This window comes from Mobula birostris, chromosome 21 (genome assembly GCF_030028105.1).
Source record: "Mobula birostris isolate sMobBir1 chromosome 21, sMobBir1.hap1, whole genome shotgun sequence".
Taxonomy (NCBI): domain Eukaryota; kingdom Metazoa; phylum Chordata; class Chondrichthyes; order Myliobatiformes; family Myliobatidae; genus Mobula; species Mobula birostris.
In genome coordinates, this window is record NC_092390.1 from 33,741,377 (window position 1) to 33,756,883 (window position 15,507).

The window sequence follows — 15,507 nt, forward strand, 5'->3', positions numbered from 1 at the left end:
GTTTAATCTCTTGGAGGCTCGGCTTCTGGTTTGGAAGGGGGGAACGCAGAGTGGCAGTGGTGAGGAGAAGGTGAGGGCGGTGTAGAAGAAGATGGGGAGAGTGGGGAGAGTGACGGAGTAGCAGGTCATGTGAGTCTGTGTCTGGTTAAGCTTATGTCAAGAGGGCAGTATTGCAAGTGGTATGAGGATCACCACCTACCAGGCAAGACCTTGACATTTCCTGCAGTATTGCTTCATTTTGTGGGACATCACTTTTCCCAAGGCTCTAGTAACTGTGTCACTGGTGGGGGAGGGGTGGTAGGGTAAGGGGACGCCTGTCCCTTCATTCCCTACCTACTGCTGTATAAAGTCTCCCTAGTGGAATATTTCCCACTTACTGGAACAACAATGACTCTTTTGCTAAAGTTACATTTTCTCTTTCTCCCTTGCATCGACAATGATTGTTGCTGCTACAGTATGTGGTCTCTTTGAAGAAGGAATGGAAATGTGGATGCCCCTTTGCAAGGTGCTGACTGCTGTGCTTAGCCGAGCATGGCCCTACTGGGGTCTGTGCAGATCTTATTTTAGCTCCTCTTTCCGGGTGTAAATCATTTTAAATTGCTTTCAGTGTCTTTTTGGGAGAGAGGTTTTAGTCAAGTACACTGTTGACATTGAAGTACATACACGGGGTATGTACCATGAAAATGAGCCTTCTGCAGTAGCTGCACAGAATGTTCGAAGATGAGAAACTAATGTTAACATAAACTTAAATTATACATAACTTACAAGTGCAAAATAAACAGCAAAATATATTTAATTACACTACTGCAACATTGAGAGAGAAAGGGGAAAAAAGTGTATAATGCGGTAGTTTTGAGGTTGTCTGGGTTGTTTAAAGAACTTGGTGGCACTGGAGAAGAAGCTGTTGTTGAACCATGAGGTGTGAGTCTTCAAGCTCCTTTACCTCCTCTTTGGTGGCATTGAGAAGAGAGGATGGCCTGGAGAGTGGGGTCCCATATGATGAATGCTATCTCCCTCAGATGTTGCATGTCCCAGATGGTGAGAACAATGGAAATAACCAAGTCCTCCATCCTAGCATTCCTGAGCACTGGAGTTTCCATGCCAGGCCGTGGTGCAACCTGTCAGATTGCTTTACATTTGTGTAAAGTGTAGAAATTTGTTAGAATCCTCACTAAATTGCCAAATTTCTTTAAACTTCTAAGAAAGCAGAGGTGCTGGTGTGTGCCTTCTTTGTGGTTGCCCTATGCTAAATAATTCTATAATGCTAAATGCAATAGTGTACTATTGCCACAAAAACATACAAAATCTAATTTTTCTTTTTTAAAAAATAGCTTTATTTGCCACATGCACATAACTGAAGCAAACAGTGGAATGCGTCACTTTGCGTCAAATTAAATCGGTGAAGTTCGTGTTGGCTAGCTTGAAAGTATTGCCATACTTCTGGCACCAACAAAGCACGGTCACAATTCACTAAACCTAACCTCCATGCCTTGGGAATGTGGGAGGAAACTGGAGCACCCTGAGGAAACCCAGGTGGTCACAGGGAGAACTCTGTACAGACAACAGCAGGAATTGTTCTCCAATCTTACAGCTGGCCAATGTAAAGCAATATGCTAGCCACTACACTGCCGTGCTGGCCATGTGAATGTTTCAACAATTAATTGGCTTACTGTATATATTTTTGTGCATGAGTTGTTGATATATAAGTACATAAGTATTTTTGGAAACATTGAAATAAGCCTAAGAACTAGTTCAAAACTCCATTAAGATATTTTAAACAGCTTGAACATGGTGTTAATTCATAATTTACTTTTTTAAAATATAAAATCCAATGTTGTCAAAGCATATTTTGTGGAAATTTTGCTCATCACTGTTGTGTAAAATGTTTTGCAGAATACAAAAACGGCCCACCTAACAACTTCAACAACTTCTGAAAATGGTTCGTCGATTGCCAGCACCTACAGTTCGTCTCATTTCAGCTTGAGACGATTGAAAAGGCAGAGTAACTGCATGCCTGATGGGTATTTGAATAAAGGTGTCAGGTGTTGCAATAAATGCAGGGCAGGTGAGTGTGAATTCTGAACAAGCACAATGCAATGTTTTGCAAGAACATGTTTGATCAATGTGCAGACTTTTGAGAGAAGCTTGTTAAGAGTAGCCTGGGCCACCTTAGACCTGAAATTCTCAGCTGCACAGCCCACTCCCCCAAGACAAATGTAGCCCTTCCCCAAAATAGGGGGATTCATAAGCGGCAAGTGATTCGTAGTGGTGGACTTGATGGCTCCACCATTGGACTCCTTAATGGGCATCTAAATTAAATCCATAATATTAATTAAGACCAAAAATAGCAGAAGCAAAGATCCTACCTTCATTTACATGAAACACCAAGTCCTCTTCTCATTACTACCATCAGGGAAGAGGTACAGGAGACTGAAGATGCATGTTTTAGGAACAGCTTCTTCTCTGCCATTGGAAGATTTCTGAAGTCTATGAACCCATGAACGTTACCTGTCTACTTTTTTTTGCACTATTTAAAAAATTATTTTTATTGCAATTTTACTAATTTTCAAAATCTTGCCACAAACTCCATTGGAAGTTTGAGGAGAATTGGAATGAAACCAAAGACACTGGCAAATTTCTACGGATATACTGTGGAGAGTATTCTAACTGGTTGCTTCATGATCTGGTGTGGAGGGGCCACTGCACAGGATCAGAAAAATCTGCAGCAAGTTGCAAACTCTGCTCCATCATGACACCAACCTCCCTAGCATCGAGGACACTTTCAAAAGGCGATGACTCACTGGGGTGGCATCCATCATTCAGGGCACCCGTCGCCCAGGACATGCTCTCTTCTCATTGCTACTGTAACATCCTGGTAAAGGTTTCACTGTTAAAGTTATAGGGTATTTCATGTAACGGTCTTTCTGTAGAAGCAATGTTTGCGTTATTGTTAGAGATGACGGGTGCTTAGGAATTTGACACACGCTCGGTTTCAGAAACAGCTTCCCTTCCACCAACATTTCTGAATGGACAATGAATCCATGAACACTTGCCCCTCTCTTTTTTGCATGACTTATGTAACTTATTTTTTATATATACTTATTGTAATTTATAGTTATGTATTGTGATGTACTACTGTCACAAATCAAATTTCACAACATATGCCAGTGACTTTAAACCTGATTCTAATTCAAACAAACAAATTTCATGACATACACTCTGGCCACTTTACTAGGTACCTCTGGTATCTAATAAAGTGGCCACTGAGTGTATGTTTGTGGTCTTCTGCTGCTGCAGCCCATCCACTTCAAAGTCCAACTTGTTGAACTTTCAGAGCTGCTGTTCTGCACACAAGGTTATTTGAGTTACTGTCTCCTTCCTGTCAGCTTGAACCAGTCTGGCCATTCTCCTCTGACCTCACTCATTAACAAGGCATTTTCACTGCCAAGAGCTGCCATTCACTGGATGTTTTCTTTGTTTCTCGCTCCATTCTCTGTAAATTCTGGAGTGTTGTGCATTAAAATCACAGGAGATCAGCAGTGTCTGAGATACTCAAACCACCCCGTCTGGCACCGATAATCATTCTATGGTCAAAGAAACTCAGATCACATTTCTTCGCCATTCTGAAGTTTCACCTTGGGTATGCAAAGCAAGTCAATGTCCTCACTCCTCTTGATTGATGAATTTTAATGATTTACCACTCTTCGGGTGAAGTAATTTCTTCTCGTCTCAGACCTGAGTGGCCAACCATTTATTTAGAGGTTCTGATGTACCCAACTGCTTCAAGCAAGCTTCTATTATACCAGTACCTAAGAAGAATGTGCTGACTGCTTCCATGACTGTCGTCCAGTAGCACTTGCATCCGCTGTGATGAAGTGTTTTGAGAAGTTGGTGATGAAACATATCAACTACCTGAGAAGCAACTTGGATCCATGCCAGTTTGCCTACCAGCACAACAGGTCCACAGCAAAATGCAAACATAACGATGTCCTATATTGAATAAGCTCTGCATTCAACACTATCATGCCCTCGAAGCAAATCAATGAGCTTCAAAACCGTGGCCTCAGTCCCTTCGAGTGCAACTGGATCCTTGATTTCCTCACTTGCAGACCTCAGTGAGTTTACATTGGCAACAACATCTCCTGCACAATCTTCATCGGTACAGGTGCACCCCAAGGCTGTGTGCATAGCCCCCTGCCGCACTCGCTTTACACTTATAACTGTGCGACTAAGAACAGCTCCAATGCCATACTTCATTTTGCTGATGACACCACCATCATTGGCTGAATCAAAGGTGGTGATGAATCAGTATATAGGAGGGAGACTGAAAATCTCTCTGAGTGGTGCCACACCAACAGCCTCTCACTCAATGTCAGCAAGAGCAAGGAGCTGATTATTGACTACAGGAGGATGAAACCAGAGGTCCATGAGCAGAGAGATCGGAGGATCGGAGATGGAGAGGGTCAGCAACTTGAAATTCCTCGGTGTTACCATTTCAGAGGACCTGCCCTGGGCCCAAGATTACGAAGAAAGCATGGCAGCTCTACTTCCTCAGAAGTTTGAGAAGACTCAGCATGGCATGTAAAACTTCGACAAACTTCGATAGATGTGTGGTGACAGTATATTAACTGGCTGCATCATGGCCTGGTCTGGAAACACCAAAGCCCTTGAACGGAAAATCTTACAAAAAGTAGTGGGTACAGCCCAGTCCATCATGGGTAGAGCCCTCCTCATCATTAAGCACATAGAAACATAGAAAACCTGCAGCACAATACAGGCCCTTTGACCCACAAAGCTGTGCTGAACATGTCCCTACTTTAGAAATTATCTAGGGTTACCCATAGTCCTCTATTTTTCTAAGCTCCATGTACCTATCCAGGAGTCTCTTAAAAGACCCTATCGTATCTGCCTCCACCACCATCACAGGCCGCCCATTCCACGCACTCACCACTCTCTGCGTTTTTAAAAAAAACCTTACCCCTGATATCTCCTCTGTACCTGCTTCCAAGCACCTTAAAGCTATGCCCTCTCGCAATAGTCATATCAGCACTGGGAAAAAGTCTCTGACTATCCACATGATCAATGCCTCTCGTCATCATATACACCTCTATCAGGTCACCTCTCATCCTCCGTTGTTCCAAGGAGAAAAAGCCGAGTTCACTCAACCTATTCACGTAAGGCGTGCTCTCCAATCCAGGTAACATGCATGTAAATCTCCTCTGCACACTTTCTATGGTTTCTACATCCTTCCTGTAGTGAGGCGACCAGAACTAAGCACAGTACTCCAAGTGGGGTCTGACCAGGGTCCTATATAGCTGTAACATTACCTCTCAGCTCCTAAACTCAATCCCATGATTGATGAAGGCCAATGCACCGTATGCCTTCTTGCTAACCCATCCCTCCACTTCCTCATCCAGGTTATTTATAAAAATCACGGAGAGTAAGGGCTGCAGAACAAATCCCTGAGGCAAACGACTGCTTACCAACCTCTGTGCAGAATATGACCCATCTACAACTACTCTTTGACTTCTGTGGGCAAGCCAATTCTGGATCTACAAAGCAATGCCCCCTTGGATCCCATGCCCCCTTACATTCTCAATAAGCCTTGCATGGGGTACCTTATCAAATGCCTTGCTGAAATACACATACAGCAAATCTACTGCTTTACCTTCATCAATGTGTTTAGTCGCATCCTCAGAAAATTCAATCAGGCTCATAAGGCACGACCTGCCTTTGACAAACCCATGCTGCCTACTCCTAATAATATAATGTCATATTCATAGTCATAGTCATACTTTATTGATCCCGGGGGAAATTGATTTTCATTACAGTTGCACCATAAATAATTAAATAGTAATAAAACCATAAATAATTAAATAGTAATATGTAAATTATGCCAGGAAATAAGTCCAGGCCTAGCCTATTTGCTCAGGGTGTCTGACCCTCCAAGGGAGGAGTTGTAAAGTTTGATGACCACAGGCAGGAATGACTTCCTATGACGCTCTGTGTTGCATCTCGGTGGAATGAGTCTCTGGCTGAATGTACTCCTGTGGCCAACCAGTCCATTATGTAGTGGATGGGAGACATTGTCCAAGATGGCATGCAACTTGGACAGCATCCTCTTTTCAGACACCACCGTGAGAGAGTCCAGTTCCATCCCCACAACATCACTGGCCTTACGAATGAGTTTGTTGATTTTGTTGGTGTCTGCTACCCTCAGCCTGCTGCCCCAGCACACAACAGCATCTTTCCAAATGTTTTATGAACATCTTTCCAAATGTTCATAAATCTTACCTCTCAGGATCTTCTCCATCAACTTACCAACCACTGAAGTATAATTTCCTGGGCTATCTCTACTTGCCTACATGAATAAGGGAACAACATCCTCAGCCCTCCAATCCTCCGGAACCTCTCCTATCCGTATTGATGCAAAGATCATTGTCAGAGGCTCAGCAATCTCCTCCCTCGCCTCCCACAATAGCCTGGTGTACATCTCATCTGGTCCCGGTGACTTATTAACTTGATGCTTTCCAAAAACTCCAGCACATCCGCTTTCTTAATATCTATATGCTCGAGCTTTTCAGTCCACTAAAAGTCATCTCTACTGTACCGTATAGCCTACTTTATAATAAGGGACTACTTTATGTTGTAGTAACATGTCGTTGCATGTGCTATTAGGTGCGTATTGATCGGTATGTGCACGTCAAGTTCGGACTCTACCTGTAAAGAACCATGGAACTTTGTTCCCATCTCCAGCATTTTTATTAATAACATAGTTGCGTAACCAGGCCGCATATACAACAAATTGGCGACGAGAATTATGAACCTACATCTTATCAGAACACTGCGTTTTAGTTGATAGCGACACTCGGAGGAGAAGGGAGAGAAGGAAGATGAAAAGAAATGACACGCATCTAGATGGAGTGTGCTCGGGGCGCTAGCAAAAAGGTCATGTGAGTCAAGTGAAATGTGCAGTGACTGCAAGGAGCTAGCTAAAAAGAAAACAAGGAAAAACGGGGCTAAATTAACATAACAAAGATGGCGATGATCGGAACCATTACAGCATTTGATAGTAGTATTGAAATCTGGGTAACTTGCATTGAAAGAGTGGAGTTATATTGTGGTGTTAATGATGAGAAGAAAGCCAGCGTCTTACTCAGTGTTATTGGAGCAAAAGCATACGGGCTGCTACGGAGCTTGTTAACCCCTGAAAAGCCAGCTGACAAAACGTTCAAGCAATTAGTAGACACTCTCCAACAGCATTTAAACCCCAAACCACTGGTCATTGCTGAAAGGTTTAAATTTCACAAATGGAATCAGAGCAAAAATGAAAGCATTTCTGAATACTGTGCTGAATTAAGCAAATTATCAGAACATTGTCAATTTGGAGCGGGTCTATCGGACGCATTGAGGGACAGGTTAGTGTGTGGCATGCACTGTGAAACCACACGGAAGAAGCTTCTGTGTGAAAAAGACCTTACATTAGAGAAGGCGCTGAACATTGCAATATCATTGGAAACAGCAGCACAGAGTGCTTCAGAGATACAACAAAAATCTCTGGAATATACTGCAAATAAAATGTCACTGAGCAGACATGAAGGAAAGAAATGTTACCGTTGTGGGAACATGTCACATGACCCTGAGGACTGTTGGTTTAAAGACAAAGAATGCAGAAACTGGCAAACAGGGCTACATTGGCAGAGTATGCAAAGCTAGTAAACAGCAGAAAAAGGGCAAAATACAGAAAAACAAGAAACCCCAGAAAGGAAAACACAACAATGTACACAAAATGAAAGAAAGCAGTTCTGATGAAAACGACTCAGACAAAAGTGAATTGTCTGGTCTGCAACTCCACAGCGTGAAAGAGACAGATGATCGAAGAGTAATATGGATCACTCCACAAGTGGCAGGCGTGAGACTGAAAATGGAGTTGGACACAGGCTCAGCTTTAACGGTGATCTCTGTACAGGACTATAAACAACTGTTTTCTCACATACCTCTGAAACGAACTAAACTACTGCTAAATACTTACAGAGGACAGAGTGATTCCCAAAGGTAAAAAAAGTGACAGTGACCTACAGAGACAAAACACAGCAGCTGAACCTCTATGTACTGAAAAATGGAGGACCACTGTTGCTGGGACGTGAATGGCTCAGGAAAATCCAGTTGGATTGGCACACCATCAAGGCAGTAGTTGTGTCAGCAAAGGAGGGCAGCAAGACTACATCTGAGAGACTGTCACAAATACTTGCTGACTCTGAGGAAGTGTTCATGAAAGGAATAAGAACACTTCACGGCATGAAGACAAATATTGAGATTGAGGAAAATGTATGTCCAAAATTTCACAAAGCCAGACTAGTGCCATATGCAATCTGTCCTACAGTAGAGGCTGAGCTGAAAAATCTGGAGCAGTCTGGGGTCCTGTCACAGTTGGATTGGAGTGAATGGGGCACACCTATTGTTCCAGTGATGAAGAAAACCTCCAGCACAAAACCAGGAAAACCAAGCAAGGTGCGCATATGTGGAGACTTTAAGGTAAATATTAACCCAATCGTAATGCAGTACATGCAACCACTAATCAGACTCCAGCGATGATGTTTCTGACCAGGAACCTGAGGTCCTGCATGGATCTTCTCAAACCAGATGTACGGCGGGATGTGGAGAACAGACAGTTCAAACACTTGATGCTAAGTCAACACGGAGCTTCAGTGTGGGACAGTCAGTTCTTGCATGTGATTACCGGACTGAAAAGTGGCAGCCGGGTACAATTTTCGCCGTAGACGGGCCACTGATGTATACGGTGAAGGTTGGAGAGAACGTATGGAGACATCATGTGGACCAAATCCTGGATGCTCAGGTGAAAAACACACCACCACCTTGCCCGGGATCCCCTGACATAGAAGCAAACACTCCTGATGTGACCACATCTGCCTCATCTACAGATAAGCCTGTCAACAGTGCTGATGACCCACCTGATGTACCTGTGGAGACTCATTCACTAAAGCAAACGTTTCAGGACAGACGTTACCTGGAGAGGCAGGGAAAACCTCCCCAGAGACTTGAGTTCTAAATGGGTCTTAGAACAAAAGTAAAAAAAAAAGAAAAAGGAGGCTTGTTATAATTTGATATTATTAAGTTACTTCGTTATAATTTGTAAACAAATGGTAGGTGTTTGTATGTTAAGGGTAAATATAGTTGTTTAGCATAGTGCCCCAGAAAAAAAAACAGTTGATACACTATTAAAATAAAAGGGGAGGAGTGTACAGTATAGCCTACATTATAATAAGGAACTATCTTATGTTGTATTAACATGTCATTGCATGCACTATTAGGCACGTATTGATCTGTATGTGTGTATCAAGTTCGGACTCTACCAGTAAAGAACCATGAAACTTCGTTCCCATCTCCAGCGTTTTTATTAGGAACATAGAAATATAGAAAATAGGTGCAGGAGTAGGCCATTCGGCCCTTCGAGCCTGCACCGCCATTCAGTATGATCATGGCTGATCATCCAACTCAGAACCCTGTAACTGCCTTCTCTCCATATCCCCGATCCCTTTAGTCACAAGGGCCATATCTAACTTCCTCTTAAATATAGGCAATGAACTGGCCTCAACTGTTTCCTGTGGCAGAGAATTCCACAGATTCACCGCTCTCTGTGTGAAGAAGTTTTTCCTCATCTCGGTCCTAAAAGGCTTCCCCTTTATCCTTAAACTGTGACCCCTCATTCTGGATTTCCCCAACATCGGGAACAATCTTCCTGCATCTAGCCTGTCCCATCCCTTCAGAATTTTATACGTTTCAATCAGATCCCCCCTCAATCTTCTAAATTCCAACGAGTATAAGACTAGTTCATCCAGTCTTTCATCATATGAAAGTCCTGCCATCCCAGAAATCAATCTGGTGAACCTTCTTTGTACTCCCTCTATGGCAAGAATGTCTTTCCTCAGATTAGGGGACCAAAACTGCACACAATACTCCAGTTGTGGTCTCACCAAGGCCTTGTACAACTACAGTAGTACCTCCCTGCTCCTGTACTTAATCCTCTTGCTATGAATGCCAGCATACCATTCGCCTTTTTCACCGCCTGCTGTACCTGCATGCCCACTTTCAATGACTGGTGTATAATGACACCCAGGTCTCGTTGCACCGCCCCTTTTCCTAATCGGCTACCATTCAGATAATAATCTGTTTTCCTGTTCTTGCCACCAAAGTGGATAACCTCACATTTATCCACATTAAATTGCATCTGCCATGAATGTGCCCACTCACCTAACCTATCCAAGTCACCCTGCATCCTCTTAGCATCCTCCTCACAGCTAACACTGCCACCCAGCTTCGTGTCATCCGCAAACTTGGAGATGCTGCATTTAATTCCCTCATCTAAGTCATTAATATATATTGTAAACAACTGGGGTCCCAGCACTGAGCCTTGCGGTACCCCACTAGTCACTGCCTGCCATTCTGAAAAGGTCCCGTTTATTCCCACTCTTTGCTTCCTGTCTGCCAACCAATTCTCTATCCACATCAATATCTTACCCCCAATACCGTGTGCTTTAAGTTTGCACACTAATCTCCTGTGTGGGACCTTGTCAAAAGCCTTTTGAAAATCCAAATATACCACATCCACTGGTTCTCCCCTATCCACTCTACTAGTTACATCCTCAAAAAATTCTGAGATTTGTCAGACATGATTTTCGTTTCACAAATCCATGCTGACTTTGTCCGATGATGTCACCGCTTTCCAAATGTGCTGTTATCACATCTTTGATAACTGACTCTAGCATTTTTCCCACCACCGATGTCAGGCTAACCAGTCTATAATTAATAACATAGTTCTGTACCAAGCCACATACACAACACCTACAACCGCCAAGATCCTTTTCCGTAGTGAATACTGAAGCAAAGTACTCATTAAGTACTGATGCTGTCTCCTCTGGTTCCATACACACTTTTTCACTGTCACACTTGATTCTCTCACATCTTATCCTCTTGCTCTTCACATACTTGTAGAATGTCTTGGGGTTTTCCTTAATCCTGTCTGCCAAGGCCTTCTCATGGCCCCTTCTGGCTCTCCTAATTTTTTTAAGTTCCTTCCTGCTAGCATTGCAATCTTCAGGATCTCTATCATCACCTAGTTTTTTTTTTTGAACCTTTTGTAAGCTTTTCTTCTTAACTAGATTTACAACAACCTTTGTATGCCGTGGTTCCTGTAGCCTACCATCGTTTCCCTGTCTCATTGGAATGTACCTATGCAGAACTCCATGCAAATATCCCCTGAACATTTGCCACATTTCTGCTGTACATTTCCCTGTGAACATCTGTTCCTAATTTATGCTTCCAAGTTCCTGCCTGATAGCCTCATATTTCCTCCTACTCCAATTAAACACTTTCCTAACTTGTCTGTTCCTATCCCTCTCCAATGCTACGGTAAAGGAGATAGAATTGTGACCACTATCTCCAAAATGCTCTCCATCTGAGAGATCTGACGCCTGACCAGGTTCGTTTCCCAGTATCAGTTAAGGTACAGCTTCTCGTCTTGTAGGCTTATCTACATATTGTGTCAAGAAACCTTCCTGAACACACCTAACAAACTCCACACCATCTAAACCCCTGTCTCTAGGGAGATGCGAATCAATATTTGGGAAATTAAAATTTCCCACCACGAGAACCCTCTTATTATTACACCTTTCCAGAATCTGTTTCCCTATCTTCTTCTTGATATCCCTGTTACTATTGGGTAGTCTATATATATATATAGCCAAACCGGCAGAAATGGATCACTCAGTTGGAGTCTGGATTACTAGAACTAAGAAAGTTTTATTAAAGAAACAAGCAACACAGTAATCGAAAGGATAATAAATGCAACAGTTCAGCAATGATAAACACACATGTGCACAGAATTAAGATAACAGCATCAATCAAGCTCTATTGTTGTCTAGGGGTAAATGACCAAATTCAAAGTGACACAAAAGTCCAGTTCGATTTAGTTCAGTTCGCAGTAATCGTTGCCATGGCGATGGACAATGTGGGGGGGGGGAGGAAGAGAGAGAACGAGAATGACTGATCATTCAGAAACGGCTTCCACTCACAGACCGGCGATATTGCTCACAAGCAGCTTTCGGGTGGGTCCTTTGTGATGTCACCTGAGGTCACCGATTGTGACCCCTCCTCCAGATGCGGTCGATCCTCTGCAGTGAACCCGGCACCCAAACGAGGGTGGACACACACCGGGTTCCCGCTGATCGTACCTTTCCACCCTGTGCGTTTAAGGCTGATCCCCCGATCAGCCGTTCAAGAGCTTCCCACCGACTTGTGAGAGGCGCACCGCTTCCAGGGTCTCGTTACCTCGGGTGTCGTGTGTGTCCTGCCTTAGCGAACCTGTCCCTTTTTATCCCCCTGCTGGGGTCTCGCCTGTCCATCACTTCAAACAATTCAGGGTTCAAAGGGGGAGCCGCTCCAGACAGCTCTCTCTCCCGTCCCTTCATTACACATCTCCAGATGCTGCTTCATTGTTCCTTATCTCTCCTTCCCCTGAGGACAGGTGGCAGACCAACTGCTGATGCCACTGATGCTAGCCCAGGCCAGCAAACATCTTAATTTATGTGTATTCTCGTCACTATATATATATAAACACTCAGAAAGGTTATTGAACCCTTCCTGTTCCTAACTTCCACCCACAGAGACTCTGTAGACACTCCCTCCATGACTTCCTCCTTTTCTGCAGCTGTGACACTGTCTCTGATCAGCAGTGCCATGCCCCCACCTCTTCTGCCTCCCTCCTTGTCCTTTCTGAAACATCAAAAGCTTGGCACTCTAACCATGCCTGCAGGTGAACCATCCAAGTCTCTGTAATGGCCACATCAATCATAGCTCCAAGTACTGATCCACGCTCTAAGCTCATCCTCTTTATTTATAATACTCCTTGCATTAAAATAGACACATCTCAAACCAGGGTCTGAGCATGTCCCTTCTCTATCACCTGCCTATCCTCTCTCTTGCACTTTCTCCAAGCTTTCTCTATTTGTGAGCCAACTGCCTCTTCCTCCGTCTCTTCATTTTGGTTCCCACCCCCAGCAATTCTAGTTTAAACTCACCCTAATAGCCGTAGCAAACCTCCCCACCAGGGTATTGGTCCCCCTCGGATTCAAGTGCAACCCGTCCTTTTTGTACAGGTCACACCTGCCCCAAAAGAGCTGGCCCCTGCTCCAATCCCTCAGCCACGCATTCATCCTCCACCTCATTCTATTCCTATACTCACATCTACAAGGAATGCTGTTATAGGAAAGCAGCATCCATCATCAAAGAACCCCACCACCCAGGTATGATCATTTCTTGCTGCTGCCATCAGGAAGTAAATACAGGAGCCTCAGGACTCACACCACAAGGTTCACGAACAGTTATTAGCCCCCTAGAGCCTTTGGGGATAACTTCACTGAACTTCACTCGCCCTATCGCTGAACTGTTCCCATAATCTATGGACTCACTATTGAGGACTTTTCATTTCATGTTCTTGATATGTATTGCCTATTTATTTATTGTTTTTTTACTTTTGTATTTGAACAGTTTGTTGTCTTTTGCACATTGTTGTTTGTTTGTCTTGTTGGGTGTGGTCTTTCACTGATTCTGTTGTGTTTACTGGATTTACTGTGTGCCTGAAAGAAAATGATATATGGTGACATACAGTATATGTACTTTGATAATCAATTGACTTTGAACTTTGGCCACTGGTTCTAGACAGGGACATATTAACCCTATGTCTACCTTGTCAAGCCATGTAATAATTTTATGCCTTTCAAAGAGAGCCACTTGTATTCTAATCTCAAGCAAGTATAGACCTAGTCTGCTTTATCTCTATTTATATGACATAGGTGTGATCCATCCAGTCAATCTGCCAAACCTTTGCTGCCTATGTTACAAATACATCCTAGAACAGATTTATACAGAATACAGCAGAGATGGTCCTACATTGGTTCAAGATAATTGGCATGATATCTCTACTTCTGATGTCAAGTATTCTTGTGCCACAGACCATGCACTTAGAAACATAGAAAACCAACAGCACAATACAGGCCCTTTGACCCACAAAGCTGTGCCGAACATGTCCTTACCTTAGAACTGCCAAGGCTTACCCATAGCCCTCTATTTTTCTAAACTCCATGTATCCATCCAGGAGTCTCTTAAAAAGACCCTATTGTTTCCACCTCCACCACTGCCACCGGCAGCCCATTCCATGCATTCACCACCCTCTGTGTTTTTTTAAAAAAATAAATTACTCCTGACATATCCTCTGTACCTACTTCCAAGCACCTTAAAACTATGCCCCCTTATGCTAGCCATTTCAGCCCTGGGAAAAAGCCTCTGACTATCCACATGATCAATGCCTCTCATCATCTTGCACACCCCTAAGAGGTCACATCTCATCCTCCGTTGCTCCAAGGAGAAAAGACCGAGTTCACTCAACCTATTCTCATAAGGCAGGGGTCCCCAACCTTTTTTGCGCCGCGGACTGGTTTAATATTGACAATATTCTTGCGGACTGGCCGACTGGGGGGGCGAGGGGCGGGGGGCACTGTTCAAGTAGGGTTAAACTCACCTCAACGTATCTTTTACAGTTAGGGTTGCCAACTTTCTCACTCCCAAATAAGGGACAAAAGTAGCAGTCAAATCCCAGGACACTTTACCCCAGTAAGACTACCATGACCATGAAGCCTTGCGCGAACACCTGTGTGCGCATGCGTGACGTGTGCATGTGATGTGCACATGCACGTATGTGCTAATTTTTTTCCCCAAAAATCAGTTTTGCCTTCATCTTCCTGACTATACTGTACATACATTATTTATACTTTATATAGGCTGTGTATTTATCATGTCATTCCTGCTTTTACTATATGTTAGTGTTATTTATTTTCGGTTTTATGTGTTATTTGGTATGATTCGGTAGGTTATTTTTTGGGTCTGGGAACGCTCAAATTTTTCCCATATAAATTAATGGTAATTGCTTCTTTGCTTCATGCCATTTCGGTGCGAAAGGTTTCATAGGAACGCTCCACCTTAGCCGGGGAAATACGGGACAAACCAATTTAGCCCAATATACGAGATGGCCTGGCAAATACGGGACAGTTGGCAACCCTATGTTCAAGTTCAACAGTGCGTGACAGGGAATGAGGAAAGATGCAGCTGACTCATATCGTTTCCACATGGCCCGGTAGCACATGCTTTGCGGCCCGGTGGTTGGGGACCGCTGTCATAAGGTATGCTCCCCAATCCAGGCAACATCCCTAATTTGCTCTGTGAATCTTTAGTGCAACGCACACAAAACACCAGAGGACCTCAGGAAGCCAGGCTGCTCCTACAGAGGGAAATGAACAGTCCGCCGAAATGAAATGGCTGAAACTCTTTGTTAGGACTGGAAAGAAAGAGCAGATTCCAGAATAAAAGGCTGGGGGTAAGGGGACGAGGAGCTGGCAAGTGATAGGTGAATCCAGGTGGGAGGGGAGAAAGTAG

The 15,507-nt window shown here is 43.6% G+C and overlaps 1 protein-coding gene across 4 annotated transcripts in view; it reads left to right on the forward strand.

Moving 5' to 3' along the window:
• Window positions 1–15,507, forward strand: part of LOC140185712 (tumor necrosis factor receptor superfamily member 6-like) — a 56,924-nt gene that overhangs the window by 9,966 nt on the left and 31,451 nt on the right. For all 4 annotated transcript variants that reach the window (XM_072239267.1, XM_072239265.1, XM_072239264.1 and 1 more), the window contains exon 2: window positions 1,894–2,065. In XM_072239267.1, the coding sequence (XP_072095368.1) occupies window positions 2,011–2,065 (55 nt within the window). In that variant the 5' untranslated portion in view covers window positions 1,894–2,010. The remainder of the gene's footprint in view (window positions 1–1,893; window positions 2,066–15,507) is intronic.